The sequence below is a fragment of the Lissotriton helveticus genome, chromosome 8 (genome assembly GCF_964261635.1).
Source record: "Lissotriton helveticus chromosome 8, aLisHel1.1, whole genome shotgun sequence".
Lineage (NCBI taxonomy): Eukaryota > Metazoa > Chordata > Amphibia > Caudata > Salamandridae > Lissotriton > Lissotriton helveticus.
Window position 1 is genome coordinate 65,628,088 of NC_136069.1, and position 18,113 is coordinate 65,646,200.

The 18,113-nt window shown below is 42.7% G+C and overlaps 1 protein-coding gene across 1 annotated transcript in view; it reads left to right on the plus strand.

The window, feature by feature from the left end:
* Nucleotides 1–12,786, plus strand: part of FAM162A (family with sequence similarity 162 member A) — a 48,742-nt gene extending 35,956 nt beyond the window's left edge. Inside the window, exon 5 of the mRNA XM_078656633.1 lies at nucleotides 8,208–12,786. Within this exon, the coding sequence (XP_078512759.1) occupies nucleotides 8,208–8,306 (99 nt within the window). The 3' untranslated portion in view covers nucleotides 8,307–12,786. The remainder of the gene's footprint in view (nucleotides 1–8,207) is intronic.
* The last annotated feature ends 5,327 nt before the right edge of the window (nucleotides 12,787–18,113 follow it).

Genomic DNA, 18,113 nt, shown 5'->3' on the forward strand with positions numbered 1-18,113 from the left:
CAGACACCTTCCCTTCCATCCCCACTGTACGAGTGTTACCCTGACCCCTCACGTGGACATACCTGTCAGGACAACTGATGAGGCAAACGTGATAGGCTCTACCCTCAGACATACAATTCATTTCTTATTCCACAGCAACATGGCTTACTTTGACTTTTGTACTGTGCTATCAGTTCATGTTCATAGAATCGTAAAACTAAGCATTGTGTCACAGAAAGTGTCCTAGGACCGGTTTCTGGCTATCAGCCGTCATCAGCCAGAATAGCTTGACTCCAGTGGCGTAGTAACGATGGATTAAAGCCCGATCTGTGACTGGGGGTGAATGTTTTGCCAATGTGCAACATTCCGTTCCTCATCGTGTGTGTTTTGCTGTTCACCCTATGTGGGAAGGGTATGCCCAGAAGTGGGTCCCGTGCTCACTACGCCACTGGAGTCAAGCTATCCTGGCTGATGACGCCTGATAGCCAGAAACCGGTCCTAGGATGCTTGATTCCGGTCCAGGGAAAACATGGCTTGGCCGTTCGGGCTGGACTGTTCCCATGAGGCACAGGGTCAAGACTGATTTGCATATGGCCATGTCTGACCTGGGGTGGTTTGGTGAGCAAAATAACGATGAATTAAACCCAGATCTGTGACTGGGGCTGAATGTTTTGCCAATGTGCAATATTCCGTCCATCATCTTATGTGCAATGTAATTATGTAAAACACACAACTCCACGCCACACAATTCAAAGCCACACAATTCCACAACAAACCATTCCAGTCCAACCCACATATTTCCACTCTACACCATATAATTGCAATCCACGCAATATAATTCAACATCATGCTACATAATTCCACACCACGCAATACAATGCCACTCAATGTAAATCCACACTATGCTACATAATTCCACTCCACGCAACATCATTCTACTCCACATTATTGCACATTTTTCAACTCCACACCACAATACATCCACTCCACTCAAATACACATGGCTAAAAGACCATGGCAACTGCTCTCGGATTGCCGAGACCTATGGGATTTGCCAATACTTGTTGTTATGGCCAATGCCCATGCTCTCATTGCTGTTGTGTTGACCCAGTAGTTTCCAGGCATCCTTGCTTTTTAAAAAGCTGGCACTCTGAATCTAATGATTAAACTGACCAGATCAGATGGACTGGTTATTGAGCTCTAAATTATTAGACTGCTGCAGAAATCTTGCTCTTCGTCATCCAAATTGGGATAGATTTTTAAAGACCACTGCAGAAGTTAGCTCCTATTGCAACGTTATCCTCCTCTACATTGTACTTGCACTATATAACGAGTTCTGGGAGACCTCCAAAGCTGTTTCAAGCTCAGACATAAAAAAACAGCTGCAGGCACTTGAGCAGTTCATGATCTTAAATTGTATTGATAAATTCAGTTCTATCTCAGAATCTTCTCCATCTGTAATTTCACTGGTTTCTATGCATTGCCTTATTGGTGCACGCATTGCAAAGTACAACAGTATGTAGTGTATCAAATTGTTGTCCATCTTTAAATATTGTTTGAAAATTATGACAGTGATGTCCTGTGTATTTGCATACAAGTTATCCATGAACTGTCTGGGAAATTAATTTGCAAAATAGTGCAAAAGTCTCCCCATTACAGGGTCTCTTTGATAGCCAGATATTTAAATAGTTCCTCACATTGCCATCATCTGGTCTTTCGTTGTCATTAGAACTCTTTGGGTTGGCACGCCACATGAAAACGACGTGTTTTCTGCGTATTATTGTTGTGTTTTCAGGCGTTTGTGACTAAGAACCCTAGTCTACCAAGAGACTCTTACCAAAACAGCCTTCCCATGAACACACATATATTTGGTCATCCGAATGCTTTTGATGATCTTTGGGATTACGAAATATGAGTGGGTCAGTATATTAAGAGCGTTTTCAATGGCCTGGCTTATTGAGCATCTCTGGGGAATAAGGGGGTGAAGGTAGGACACTTAACGGATGTACTCTTCGTATTATCATTTGTGGTCGTCACTGCTGAAATAAAACCCTCCCCAAAATTAATCTTGCACTGGTTTGCAAGCAGAAGGCTCCACTCCATGTGGTCCGAACCCCTTTTGGCATTTGAATTAATATTTTTTGGGGGGAAATGGCTTCCTGAAAGGCTATAACTAATCTTAGTGTGTGGGAGTACGCTTGCAATATGTCAGAGGACCTCGTTTAAAAAATGTTGGGTGCCCCAAAGTGTCGCCTAGCTTTACGTTTGTTAATTCTAAATCTTGATTTCCCGAAATCAGGATTTGGTCCATGAACTCCTGAAGACCTCTAAAATGTTATGATTTTGTGGGTATTCAAACATGTTTTCTGTGGCTTATTCCCTCAGTAGTAGTTTAGACCAGCCTAATCGTTAGTCCAATCATGCACTGTTCACTCTGTGTTTTCCCACACCTATTCTGTTTATAACTTTAAGAAAATTAAACAGTATGAATACTGATGGTATTATGAATTAATTTAGTTTTGACAAATTCATTTGATATATTGTGAATCATTAATTTTTCATGATTATTTCAAAACTGTAAATTGCACATACATTTACATTTGTACATAACATTTTCCAAAATTCATATCAGAATCAATCAGCATTAACATTTAACACGCCCGATGCATTTCGGTACCCTCGTGGTACCTTCCTCAGGGGAAAACCTAAAAGAAAAGAAGAATGTGTGCATTAATTCATGAGCGCATGGTAGCTGATTGTTTATGTATTTCCTCGTATTTGAGTGTGCATACCTTATTTCGGATAATGTCTGCGAAGTCTCCCTATAAAGTGAAAACATTTCTGTATGTTATATGTATTCTCACAATTCCTTGGTGAGTTAAAATGCTATAGTTGTTAGTTTCTTACCTAGAGATGCTGTGAGCTGGGTCTAATGCTGCAATGAAGACCATAAATGTACTATGTTAAAACCCTTTACTTGTGAATAATTCGGCAGCCATATGAAAAAAATTCTATGCAATGGAATTGCACAGCCTACCTGTATGTGGCGATTACTTGTGCGAAAACCTATGATTTATTACAAAGAAAACAGTGCGAAATGACGTTAATTCTCAAGTTTTCCAATAAGATATTACTGCTTCGGTGTGCGCTGTAGTGGGTCCTACCTTAAAAGTTGTCTCTCTGCTAGTATCTATAAAAAAACAGACACGCACATATTTCGCCCGTTATAATTCATGATTTGAAGTAAACTTCAGTTTTTTAGAGAACCAATATGTTAAATAGCGCTTAACGAGTAACATACCGTGTGCTGAATTCTCGACTACTCTCACGGACGCCAAAGATCGCGGGACAGTGTCTCCCTCGTTTCCTATGTTAATACACGTCTATCCTCGCGGTCACTAAAAACGGACTAAAGTTTATCAGAGTCGGGCGCCATCTTGGAATGGAGTTCCACTGTCTCGATCGATAATGTGTGTTGAACCAATTTATGTTGGAAAAACGACATCACGTTTTAATATTTAGGCTTTATCTTAGCTGCCGTTTAAGTTTGTAGAAAAACGATCTTCTTAGGCGAGTATAATTCTGTATGCTCCTTACACAAAACAAACTCGATATTTCAAGCTTTAATGCTCGTGCCTAATCGTGCTCCATCTTGGAGCAGTATATTGTACATGCACTGTAATGAGCTGATGTAGGATCTAAGTTGTGAGTGATAACGATATGCTGCTGTATGTTTCTGTATTAAACCATCAATTTAATTTGCTCCTGAATATGGTGCCTACTGACTGATGCAAAATGACCAGTGCTTTTTAAATTGAAGTTATAACTCGTTCTTCAGTAATACAGTAGTACATTTCGGTGAACTGTGAGTTGATACAAATGTAATAAAAACGTCAATTCAAAACCAACAGTAATAAAAGATATATATGAGGACATAAACTCAAAACGTAACATCAACAATAGTAGTTCTATTGGTCTAGTATAGTTTTTAACCTATTCCTAAGCATGTTACCGTTACATCATTAATCTCAGTTTGCCATCTGTTCTCTGTGTTGGCTATCTTTTACAAGTAACATGATAGGTCGTATCTGTCATTCAGCCCCATCTGGGACATTGTTTGTAGTGTCTTGATCCAAAACAACTCTCGTTGAAGTAATTTTTGTCTGTTGTCAACTCCCTGTTGCATTGCCAGTTTCTCAATAACAAAAAAGCGTAGTTGGGCAATAGAGTGATTTGATTCTTTCCAGTGTTGTGCTAGCGGTGATGTTGGTGTTGAATTTCTTATCTTGCTCTTATGTTTCGTCACTCTGATTTTGATTTTACGCTCAGTTTTTCCCACATACATCTTGCCACATGGGCATTTAATTGCATAAATAAAGTTTTGTGTGTTACAGTCACTTGTATGTCTCAATTTTATCTTTTTGCCTGTTGTTGGATGATTGAAGGTGTCTCCTGTTATAACATTATTGCAATGTATGCAATTCTGACAACGTGTTGTTCCTTTGTAGACTATTGTTTCATTTTGTGGTTTTGGATGTTTAAAATCTTTCAGATTTCTCCCTCTGGTGTATGCGTGTAATGGTACTTCTTTGAAGAGACCCTTGAAATCTGGTTCTGTGGCTAATAGTTCCCATCTTTTGTTGATAATTGTTTTAATCGTTTTTGACTGAGTGGTGTATTTAGATACAAAAACCATTCTGTCCTTCGTAGTCTTTTCTTGAGTTCGTAGCAGATCTTTTCTCTCTAGTTTGATTACTTTTTCTTTGCTTTGCTGTAACATGTCCATTGGGTACCCTCTTTGTTTGTATTTGAGCAAATGCTCATCCATCTTAATCAGACCTGTTTGTGTTTCTGAACAGATGCGTTTAATCCTTAGAAGTTGTGAATAAGGTAGATTGCTGATTAAGCTCCTCGGGTGAAAGCTGTCGTATGCCAATGCATTATTTCGATCTGTGGGTTTAGAGTATAATTCAGTGCAGAAACCTGTTGCAGACTTGATGACCCTTACATCTAAAAAGTCTATGCTCTGTAAGTCAATTTTATGTGTGACTTGTATTCTGGGGTTTACTTTATTTAGTTCCATGATCATTCTTGCAAGTTCTTGGATTGGAGCTTGCCAGATTAAAAAGATATCATCGATGAATCGACAGTACATCCTGATATTTGGCCAATGTGGTGTGGTCATCAAATTTTCTGATTCAAACTGGGCCATAAAGATATTGGCATATGCTGGTGCCCCCGAAAATCCCATGGATGTCCCCGTTAGTTTGTCTAAGATGGATGAGCATTTGCTCAAATACAAACAAAGAGGGTACCCAATGGACATGTTACAGCAAAGCAAAGAAAAAGTAATCAAACTAGAGAGAAAAGATCTGCTACAAACTCAAGAAAAGACTACGAAGGACAGAATGGTTTTTGTATCTAAATACACCACTCAGTCAAAAACGATTAAAACAATCATCAACAAAAGATGGGAACTGTTAGCCACAGAACCAGATTTCAAGGGTCTCTTCAAAGAAGTACCATTACACGCATACACCAGAGGGAGAAATCTGAAAGAGATTTTAAAACATCCAAAACCACAAAATGAAACAATAGTCTACAAAGGAACAACACGTTGTCAGAATTGCATACATTGCAATAATGTTATAACAGGAGACACCTTCAATCATCCAACAACAGGCAAAAAGATAAAATTGAGACATACGAGTGACTGTAACACACAAAACGTTATTTATGCAATTAAATGCCCATGTGGCAAGATGTATGTGGGAAAAACTGAGCGTAAAATCAAAATCAGAGTGACGGAACATAAGCGCAAGATAAGAAATTCAGCACTAACATCACCGCTAGCACAACACTGGAAAGAATCAAATCACTCTATTTCCCAAATACGCTTTTTTGTTATTGAGAAACTGGCAATGCAACAGGGAGTTGACAACAGACAAAAATTACTTCAACGAGAGTTGTTTTGGATAAAGACACTACAAACAATGTCCCCGATGGGGCTGAATGACAGATACGACCTATCATGTTACTTGTAAAAGATAGCCAACACAGAGAACAGATGGCAAACTGAGATTAATGATGTAACGGTAACATGCTTAGGAATAGGTTAAAAACTATACTAGACCAATAGAACTACTATTGTTGATGTTACGTTTTGAGTTTATGTCCTCATATATATCTTTTATTACTGTTGGTTTTGAATTGACGTTTTTACTACATTTGTATCAACTCACAGTTCACCCAAATGTACTACTGTATTACTGAAGATCGAGTTATAACTTCAATCTAAAAAGCACTGGTCATTTTGCATCAGTCAGTAGGCACCATATTCAGGAGCAAATTAAATTGATGGTTTAATACAGAAACATACAGCAGCATATCGTTATCACTCACAACTTAGATCCTACATCAGCTCATTACAGTGCATGTACAATATACTGCGCCAAGATGGAGCCCGATTAGGCACGAGCATTAAAGCTTGAAATATCGATTTCGTTTTGTGTAAGGAGCATACAGAATTATACTCGCCTAAGAAGATCGTTTTTCTACAAACTTAAACGGCAGCTAAGATAAAGCCTAAATATTAAAACGTGATGTGTGTTGAACCAACTTATGTTGGAAAAACTACATTATCGATCGAGACAGTGGAACTCCATTCCAAGATGGTGCCCGACTGTGATAAACTTTAGTCCGTTTTTAGTGACCGCGAGGATAGGCGTGTATTAACATAGGAAACAACGAGGGAGACACCGTCCCGGGATCTTTGGCGTCCGTGAGAGTAGTCGAGAATTCAGCACACGGTATGGTACTCGTTAAGCGCTATTTAACATATTGGTTCTCTAAAAAACTGAAGTTTACTTCAAATCATGAATTATAACGGGCGAAATATGTGCGTGTCTGTTTTTTTACAGATACTAGCAGAGAGACCACTTTTAAGGTAGGACCCACTACAGCGCACACCGAAGCAGTAATATCTTATTGGAAAACGTGAGAATTCACGTCATTTCGCACTGTTTTCTTTGTAATAAATCATAGTTTTTCGCACAACTAATCGCCGCATACAGGTAGGCTGGCAATTCCATTGCATAGAATTTTTTTCATATGGCTGCCGAATTATTCACAAGTAAAGGGGTTTAACATAGTACATTTATGGTCTTCATTGCAGCATTAGACCCAGCTCACAGCATCTCTAGGTAAGAAACTAACAACTATAGCATTTTAACTCACCAAGGAATTGTGAGAATACATATAACCTACAGAAATGTTTTCACTTTATAGGGAGACTTCGCAGACATTATCCGAAATAAGGTATGCACACTCAAATACGAGGAAATACATAAACAATCAGCTACCATGGGCTCATGAATTAATGCACACATTCTTCTTTTCTTTTAGGTTTTCCCCTGAGGAAGGTACCACGAGGATACCGAAATGCATCGGGCGTGTTAAATGTTAATGCTGATTGATTCTGATATGAATTTTGGAAAATAATGTTATGTACAAATGTAAATGTATATGCAATTTACAGTTTTGAAATAATCATGAAAAATTAATGATTCACAATATAAAATGAATTTTGGTCAAAACTAAGAAAATTAAACATTATGAATACTGATGGTATTATGAATTAATTTAAAGTTATAAACAGAATAGGTGCGGGAAAACACTGAGTGAACAGTGCATGATTGGACTAACCCGTAGGCTGGTCTAAACTACAGTTGAATCTGGGAGTGACAACCCTTATAATCATAGCACCAACCCATTAGCAGGTTTAACTTTTCAAACAGTGAGTGCTCCTCACGCACCCCACATTTTCTTATTCCCTCAGTAGAAATACTTGGAAAAGAATTGGAAAAGGAGGAGTAAATGTGTTTACAGAAAGGAAAACAACTGCTATTTAATGGGACTGTTTACGGAAAAGGTTTCATCTTAGAAGAAAATATGAACAGAAAAGTGCAAAACTCGAACCTGACAGTGACAAATGTTGATTTCCCAATGTAGCAACTAATTCTAAACTAACACAAAGTAAATCTGAGAACAAGCTGACCCTTTACCTGCTTAGATTTACACTAGCACAGCAACCATCTGAAACTGCTCCTCAAGAGCAAGTGATGAGAAACCCTAACATGTTTTAGATTCATGTATTTGGTTGTTAAAGTTGTGATACCATTGTATTTTTTTTCCTGCCACCGCTTAACTGTTTGTATTTTGTTTCACAGGCAGTCGGCCGTCATGAATCTCTAGCTGGAATGAATTTGGAGAAGAAAGCTCGCCTTCGCGAGGAGTCTCGCGCAGAAGATGTGGCAAAAGCCGAATGAAGAGCGCAAGGAGTGAATGGACAGTGGGACTGTCAGTGAATCTGGTTTAAACTCAACGGCCTCGTACTGAAAGGAAGAAAACTTTTTAAAAAAATCTTAGTATTGGCACTTAGATCGTAGTTGACCTTCGTGGTATTGCACAAGGTGCGGTGGAAGGAGAGATTGTGTGAGCTCAGCAGATGCTGTTTTTGAGGCAGCGTTCTCTTTTTAGTGTGCGAGGCAATTGTGTGACAGTATTTTTCAGCGATGAGCTGGGTTGATTGCCTGTTGTCTTCCCCATTCCACCATTGCATTTCACAGCTGCGCTTTTCTGTGAGATTGTTTTTGTATCTGCTGCTTTGGTGGATCACGTTTCACAACATCCCCTGTAGCTCTGTTGCCCGCACTGATTTAGGCTAGCATTAGTGCACATAACACTATAAATGCAGCTGCCTTGTTTGCTTTGCTTTCTAGAGTTGGTGGCAGTAGACCTTTATGGAGTGAATTTTCACAAGTGAGGTAGTGCTTGTGGTCTTTGCCAAATAAATGATTTGTTTCAGCAGTCCTCTTGTTTTCAGTTGTGCTGTGTGCTTGCCAGTCCACACTGGTAAGGAATGTGGGAATTCATGTGTTGCGGTTGGGCTGCTGCGGGCTTGACTTCCATTACCTGCTAGTAGAGTTCCAACTAATCGACTGATAGCAGTTATTCAGAGACGGCGAAGCGTGTACTAACTACAGTGGCAGGCTATTAAGGGAGGCGGCAGTGTCATCTGAGGTATATAAGATTGTTGTGGCGCTATAGACTGTTCACATTGGGTGTCATTGGGTGTCACATTGATGCTATCCTGCACTATTGAGCTGTCACAGAGGCGGAGGCTAGTACAGTGTCGCCAGAGTATGACATGGAGTTCCTGAGGTTTAACGACATAAAGTCTCTGCTGATGCACAGTTGGAGCTGGGAAGGCTCTTTTGTTGCCTCGTTGAGCCTGTGATGTTCTGTGATCTTGGTGATGCTGTTGAGGTGTTGAAGAGTGTGGTATTATACATCTGGTACTGTTTTCTGAGGTATGGTACTGAAGTTCGGACTCTAGACAGTCCTTCATAGTTCAACCTTGCAGGCCAGTCTGTTCGCTAGAACCGTTTATTGCTTCTTGTAATGCACTAGTCTCTAGACTGCGAGTCCTCCAGGCACACAGTAGGGTCTGGTCTGTTCTCGCAAAATCTAAGATAAGAATGTGAAGGGTCTCCCGGAGTGTGTTCATGCTGACCAAAGAGTTTAGGACTATAATCACTGCCTTGTTAAGTTGAATTTTCAAGATGATAGACAAGGGCCCCTTTCTGATTAACTTAATACCAGTCTAGCAGAGAAGTGTGAATGGTGGTTTGATGTGCTGGCCTCCGCTGTCCATCTATGGAATATAATCACTCTAAAAACACATAGAATTAAGATGGTCCAATTACACTAATAATTCAGTGTTTATTGCGATGTTTACCATCTGGTCTTTGCTTTGTGGTATAAAAGGTCTTCATAGTTTATGAAAACCACCCTTACAAATTCAGGATTGAGCTTTTTAAATTTTTTTTACCAACTGGTCTGTAAAGTTTTTATGCAAGACAAATGTCCGAAACCATTTTTTTAAGAAGATATATAGGCATTTTCTAGGGCGGTTCAGTATGTGCTACTTTGGACAATTCTGTAGAGCAAGCCTGTGTAAAGACCAGAAGGACAAAATACCGTACTTTCCTTGTCTGTTCTCTGTCAGAATGGACTGCAAAGCTGTCTCTTTGGGTCTATTGTGTGATCACGACTTTCAGCTAGTCCTGACTTCTATCCAAGAGCAGTAAACCTTTTGGACTTGTTTTCCATTTGGGGCATTTGCCCACAGATCACATAAACCAGCGATCGCTGAATGTCATCCTTGAGAATGGAGGCTAGTTCACTCAGTAAGTGCTTGTGCTAGTGCGGTGTTCCTGTGTGCACTCAGTGCTTCAGATTGCTTCACGAGCTTCCATCCATCACCCCTGGGTGGTTTTGTCAGGCTGACTGTCTCTGCTAGAAGGAAAGGTCTGCTGGAATCATTGGGCAGCCAAAGAATGGGAGCTGCACAACTGAAAACAAGAGCATTGTACTCTGTAAAACCTGCTTGTACGGTTCATAATTTACACAGTTTGTGATCTATAGAAAAGCAAGGTATGAGCTTCTTAAAACACTTCTGCTGCTTCCCCCTGCTCTCTGGTTTGAATCTTTAAAACCCCAGTGCCCTGGAAGGTGTACATGGATTGTCTACAGTCAACCCTTGTGAATAAATGTCGGACCACACTAGCCCCTGAGATGCTGACTTGATCACAGATGGAATCCAACTGGAAAACGTTTGAGACCCATGAGGCGGGAGTTATTCTACCAAGGACCATGCCCTGGAGTCTGAAATCGCGCACTTCTGTTGGGATGGCTCTGGCAGTCAGCGGTGTAGGATAGTACGCTGGCATACTCTGCTGCATAGAGTGACCGCTTTCTACTCATTTTAAAGTGGCGCACACAGTTGCATGTTAAGGCACCACTACCTGAGGGACACGAGAGAGGATTGAGTGACAGCACCACAGGATGGCATTATGCTGAGGATGGGAGTTTGTCGTCTATTGCCTGCAGTCCTCTTGCATAGTGCGTTTATGCTATTTGCTTTCTTTGAAAGCACAATAATGTGATGAGAAATGGGCTTAATCGGTGACCCACCAGCAATCTGCCACACTAAATTATGCAGCATATACTGGATGAGGATGCTTCATCGTTGGCAACCTCCTCACACCCAGATAAAATGATGCTACCAGGGAGGACTCTACATCAGAACGAGGGAGTTCTTGATTAGAAATACTGGATAGTGGCAATATCTAGGTTATGAAATAAAAATACCCAGAGAAAAACCCAAAGAAACTATCTTTCATTAGTACCAAGGGTATGCTTGTAAGGAAAATGAGAATACAGATGCAATCTGGCATAATGGCCTGTTCATCCCTACTGGTGCCAACATGTTTCCGCCCATTTCAGAGCCAGTGATAGGTCAAGGGCTTTCGTCAGGGCAAGTTGGATCGCTACTCCTTGCATTACCTAAAAAAAATAGTCATGGGAAAAGGAATTTCCTACCTTTTACAAAAAGTACTTGCATAGCTAAAAAAAATAGTGCAGGGGAATTTTTATATATATCTATAGTTGGCTTTTGTGCTACATAATGGTATTCAATAATAATGAGGCATACACGTAGAGCTAGCATCCGCACAGGTTTTTGCAAAATGTTTGGAGGACACTGAATTGCACAGCAAAAAAACATTGCAGGCATGTGAGAAAAGTGAATACAATCACACACCTACTACATACCCAACTAATAGTTGATAAGACACCCTGGTCTGGCATGCTTTCCAACCTTTGCAGTGGTTATCATTTGGCCCCTAGCTACATTCGAACATCATGGCAATTGCTGTGAGCCTATGACCTAGAAGGATCACCCCAGCCAATAATGTTTTTAGCATGCGGTTTCACAAATATGGTGTCAAACACAATACTGTGAGATGACTAACGCACCTTCCATTTACAACTTTGCAACAGAGCTCCAACAGCAGCAGGAGTCATTTTTATTGTTCAGATTCCTGAGACATCAGAAAAAAATACTGAAAACTGTTTAAGAAGGCATAAAAGGAAAATAAAAAAACTTTTGAGATTGGGTTCGTAAACGTGCGGTTAAAAAAAAAATAATAAAGTATTAAAAAATGTCTTGGCACGGAATGGTGCTGTCCCATCTGCGATAGCTTTAACAACAAGATAAGTTGCTGCTGCTTATTGTCTAGCCGTTGCACTGCAGTACGATGCTGCATTGCAGTAATACAGCGCTGTGTGCGGTTTCTGGTCTGTAGTACCTGGTTTTTGTGCTGCATTTGTTATGTTATGTTATGTTATGCGTTTTTATTGGGCGCACAGATGCTCCAGCCAAGGAGCGTCCTGGCGCCAACACATTTCTTTCCTGAGCTGGAGTGGCATGCTGTCTATCTTCACCAGTGCAGCCTGCTTTTCAGCTCTTCAAGCACGTTTGGTTGTTTTACCAGCTCCAATTCACCTTGTGGTTGGTCACGCACAGGAGCCTCTGTGGATGCATGATTTTGTTACTTTTCATTCGTTGCATTTGGTTTGCTCTGGAAAGTCGACACATTTTTCTCGTGTTTTAGGCGTGGTGAATCGTTGGGGCTTGCCGGTGAAAGTGGGAGATTCATCGGTGGATTGTGAGCTGGCCAATTCCATAATTATTGCAGTTTAACATTTTCGTTCACAAATCATTTTAAGGATTTTCGTATGGGAGTCTGAGGCTAAATCTGACACAGCAACGCAAGAAATGGTCAACTTGTGAACTAGTCAGAAAAATTTAAAGTTGTGTGTAATTTGTTGTGTTTTGTTTGATATTGGTCCAAAATGTGCTCTTTTGTTTTGTCAATTAAACAAACTGCCTTTGCACGTCCATATTCTAACCACAAGCCTATTTCATAGCAAATTACTTGCCCAAAACGTGACTTATGTTTCCCCGGGGTGCATTTCAACAAGATTTCCACTTAGCGAAATGATCCATGCACATTATTTACAATCCATTCCTGATGTCTTTCTGGAACCGAGACAGTGGGATGTTACTTGACAGACTTGTATTTTGTGCAATGGGGGGAAAAAACTTGCCAACTTTCACGTGCTGAGCCATCCAGGTGAAAGCCATCTGAGGTGCAGGTACTCACTGCCGGGGTACATTTCATCCAGAGTACAGCATTTGGTTCAAGTTTCAAGCACTGCATAAGTCATGCAAGGCATCCTTGTAAACACTGGTTTTATTTCGTAGGTTGTTCTATTTCTTTCCAACAAACCTTCCCCTAGTTTCTGATTTTCGTCTTAGTTTAGGTGTATCACACTTGCCACCCGAATAAATATCAACCTAATCCATGGGATGCTACAGGGAACCCCTTCTAACTGTTGCACTTTGCAAAAGATTCCCTCCTCGTCTGTGTCTGGTATTTGCAGTTTCCTCACAGCCTTTTGTAATCATCACTGTGCCCTCTAGAGGTGTTGTGCAGTTGGGATACATACCATTCTGCCTGTTTTTTTGTTTAAAATTTCGAATTATTGCTTCTTTGTGATTAAAAGCACTTGTTTAAATGCTGTGAACAATTCTTAAAAACTGTTCGATTAGCTCTAATAGATAGAAATAAAGCACATTGTGTGTCTGTTAAAAGTTTCTTGTGCAATGGCTACTTGGGACTAGAGAAAGTCGGACATTAAGTATGCTGGGTGACCAGTGGGGTGGAAAAACCAATATGTGGCCAATCAGGATATAGTTGTTTCTCAGGTGTAAAGGAGCTCAAAAGGATCAGCACTTAGAAATTGTGAAATCGAATCATCAAAATGCTTGGAGGGAGTGGGCAGTGAAAGTGACATCATGGCCACCATTGACCATTCACCAGTGAAGTGACCGGTTGTGACACTACACAGCCTTTGGCCTCCAATGATCTCACACATGAAGCTTTGTCAAACTATCCTTGACCCTGAAGCATTGCTGGACGGCTACAAACTCATGGAGCGCATCATTCGCTGCAGGAGTGCGGCTTGAAGTTTTTGACCTACAAAATTCTTTCCTTCGGGATCTTGTTCGCGCTATATAAAACTTTATGAATAAATAAAGTGTATTTTAGTGACACTTTTCATGCGCAAATGTTGTTTGACACACGTGCGGTGCAGGTTTTTTCATCCAAATTTGCATTTGTGCTCGAGATCATGGGTTCCCACTAATAATTAAATGAAGCGCTTTGGGGTTTCCCACCAGCCATGCGCCTTGTAAATAAACAACATTGAGTAATACTGTTCAAGGTATGTTGTGCTGCTTTTGTGACTTGTTCATTTGAGTGATAACAGCACAGCCTCTCGAAAGAACATGCACAATGTCTGTACACAGGAGGTATCCGCAGAACAGATAAAAAAAATGCATTCATCTTAGATTCACGTTTTAAGTTAGGGGATTAAGTCCCCTTGAATCCTGATGGTCTCAGGGGTCCAACTAGCCCACCAGGTATCTCCAGTAAGCGCCACAGAGCTGCGTTGCAGAGAAGTGTACAAAAGGGAGTGGCCTCGGACCACCTCAAATTAATCCCCCAACTTAAAATGCACCACTGGGAACGTTTCCACAGTGGTGCAGGGAGGGGACGGGGCCTGGTGTGACCAGTGTGCAAACGCGCCCCGTGGCGCGTTTTAAGTTGGGGGATTAAGTGCCCTTGAGGACAACTAGCCCACCAGGTACCTCCAGTAAATGCCACCGGGCTGCGTTGCAGAGTGGTGGTCCGAGGCCACACCCCTTTTTACACCTCTCTGCAACACAACTCTGTGGTGCTTACTGGAGGTCCCTGATGGGCTAGTTCGCCACCAAGGACCCTCAGTATTAAAGGGGACTTAATTCCTCAACTTAAAACACCGGGCCTGGCCTCTCCGTTGGGGGAGCCCCAATGGTCCCTCCGGCTCCCCGCCTCCTGCGGGAGCCGGCATTGCTTTTGGGCAAGTGGAGCTGCAAACCTGCAGCTCCCCTTGCCCAAAAGCAATTCTGCTTTCCTTCATTGAAGCGAGATCAGGTTTTCCAGCTCTCGCTTCAATGAAACAAAGCAGGGTTTGATATGGCAGGGCGGGCCCCGCTATTAAATTTGCGCATGCCCCTGGGACCTGGCCCACCCGGGGGCTCAATAATGAAGCGCAGGAGTCCGCGCTTCATTTTTATTTTATATGCAGGATTCGCGCAAATGCTTTTTTTGGCCCTGGGTGTCCCTGTGGGACCCCCTTAGCAGTCCTAGGGGCCAGAGTGTTTGAACTCTGCCCCCTTTTCTTGTTTTTTCTTGCTTTTTAACGTTTACTTCACTGTTTTCTTGTGACTCGTTACCGAGTCTCAAGATGGCTGCCAACACTTCCTGGTTTGGAGTGTTGGCAGCCAATCAGAAGTCGGCTCATGCCCGGGAGGACTCGCGACGACTCCTCGGTGCTCAGATATCATAACTTTTATTTTTTTTAATTTGGAAGAACTGACAGGTGCAGGTGGACCCTCCAGAGAGGAGTGCAGTCAGGGACAGCGTTACTGTCCCAACCTTGAGAGCTTGAGGCGGATTGCTTCTAAGCAAGAAGAGGTGGATGACTGTGGGTTTCACAAACTCTACTGGGAAGATAGACTGTTTTATACTGAGGCCAAAAACCTCAAGGAAGCCCCAGAAGTACAGAGAGTTCATCCTGACTTTGGGTCATGATATCCCCTTGGCAGGATATTTGGGACAGACAAAAACATGGAATCGGTTGGTTTTGCAGCTCCTGTGTCACCTGTCAGACCAGTGGTCTTGTGTCGAACCTGTATGCACAGCTGACCAGTAGCTGGGGGAGGAGCCTACGGAAATCGGAGTGCGGAGTGGGAGCTTGAGCCGAGCCTGAGCAGGTCAGCTACTGCTTGCTCGCTCGCAAACGCTCGGTACCAACACTATCTGCCCGTCTGCTCCAGCAGTGTGCTATCCCCACCGCCACAGAACTGCGAGCCGCGCTATGTGGTTCCCGTGTGGTTCCCGCTCTGGGACCGCGGCTCCCGCTCTGAACCGCACCTAACAAGCTCAAGAGAAGGTAGCGGTGAGCAGAAGGCGGATGGCTGCGGGGGGTTGGAAACACCAGCCGCGGCACAGAACGGTGCAGAAATCAGCCCATCAGCTACCTGCAGCGAAGGCACATAGGGGAGCTAAACGGTGAGATGCTGGGGTGGATGTGAGGGGATATGGATTCAGATTTTTAACTCCCCCCCCCCCCCCCCTGCAGTTCGCGCTCTCAGTCTGCTTTCATATGATCGTGACAGTGACACAGTCAGGCTAAACCAAGCATCAAACTTAACAACAAACACTTATCACCCACTTAGTCCTGCCTGACCAACCCAACACAGCTTGACTCAACTTAACTCTTTGTAAAAAAAAAAAAAAAACTAAATCTGCCATCAGTCAATAATACCAGTAATACCAGAAAAAAACTTGAAAAAGGTTTCACCGCTCTAAATCACCACGCAGATTGATGCGGAGGAAGTGAAGGACCCTTTGAATTGGACTTCACACAATTAGGTAGAAAATTGCAGGAAACTAAAGGTGGAAGAAGGAGAGCAGAGCCTAAACTTCGCCAGAAACCTCGCCAAAAAACGAAAACCGTCGGAATGGAGACGAGTGCTAACAAATAAGGCGAATAGGTCGAGTGCCGAGGCAAGAGAGAGCGGGGAAAGCACGTGGAATTAACATCACAGAATGCCAATTTCATCCTTCAACCCCAACCTTGCTCCTTGTGAGCGTGAAGCGCTGTGAGCAGGAGCGAGCACAAAAGCATAAGTGCTCAGGCACTGAGAACAGGATACTGTGAACGGCTGCAGGAGGACGGGTTAAGGCCCCGCTTGAGGTCAGAGGCTCAGAGTGGTGGGGCAAGGTTCCCGGCTCACGGCCCAAGCAGGGCTCAGAGAAGAGAGTGCGCAGGAACAGTCTAAAAAGCTGAGCTAAGGGAATCCCTCCGTCAATACCCTAAACACCCTCTTATTGGCGCGGAGGGAAAGTGATTAAGGGAAATCCGACCAAATCAAAGAGGATGGATTCTGACGAAGATGCCCACAAACATCATACAACAAGGGTCACAAGAAGGACGGCTCAGTACTCCAGACAAGAGTCTCACTCAGCGAGTCCCCTACTACAACCCCCTCCCCATCAAGGGCTCATCACTCATTACTTCCAGATGCCGGGCAGCTCACCACCTCTGGGTATGCCAGCTGGGGGGACTGAAGAGCCCGATGAGACTACTGCGTGCAATCCCCAATTATCGTGGCACGATCATGGGCCAATCGAGCTATTCGATAGCAAAAATCCCCCTTCTGGCGAAGAAGACATCTGTGGCCTGAAGAAGGGGACCAGGATCGGGCCCAAGTGCAGGATGTAGGTGCACGGGGAGGCCCTTCTAGCAGACGCAAAGTGGGGGATGTAGGGGTGAACAGTAAAACACACAATGAAATGATCGGCGATATCGACCCAGGGTGGGATACTGCAGTCGATCTAGAGCGGCACACAGAAGTCAAAGGGATCTTAAGGAAGCCCACTGACACGACAATCTCCTATCGACGAAAGCTTTGATCCACTGGCATCAGGAGGAGGAAACGCCTATCAAGCCAGAAATTATCGAGGGTAAAGACCTGCCTTGCACTAGCCCGCAAGCCTTTTCAGGAACAAGCATGGGCTCTACTACTGGACACCAACAACTTGATTCGCCAGAGACAGAAGACCTCACCATTTCCTTTTTACAAAAACTAGAGTGAGCAATTGAAAGGACTTTGGACCTTACCCCCAACCTCATTGGGAGAGGGGTCGTGGCAAAAAATCAGGCCTCAGACCGAGCAGGAATGCTCCCACCAACAGGCCAGAAGGATCGAGTAGAACAAGATGACACCCCCCATTTGATAACCATCAGAAAAGCGCAAAAATCAATAGCCAAGGCCCTGAAATGGCAAGCAAGTAAAATGGAGGTCCAAGTTGACCGTCTCCAAACAATAGCCCAATGCTTAGTGAATCAGGGCCGCACACTGGAAGAACTGGAGGTAATAATCAACCACAACAAGGCAATGATTGCTCGTACAAGCTCATGTGCCGATATAGAGAAGTGGGATGAATTGCCAGTAATATTGGGGGATATAGTGGCCCTAACTAAGAGCAGAGGCAAATCATCAAAGATACAAAAATTGAACGAATCAATGGCAAAGGGTAATCACAAAGTGGCGA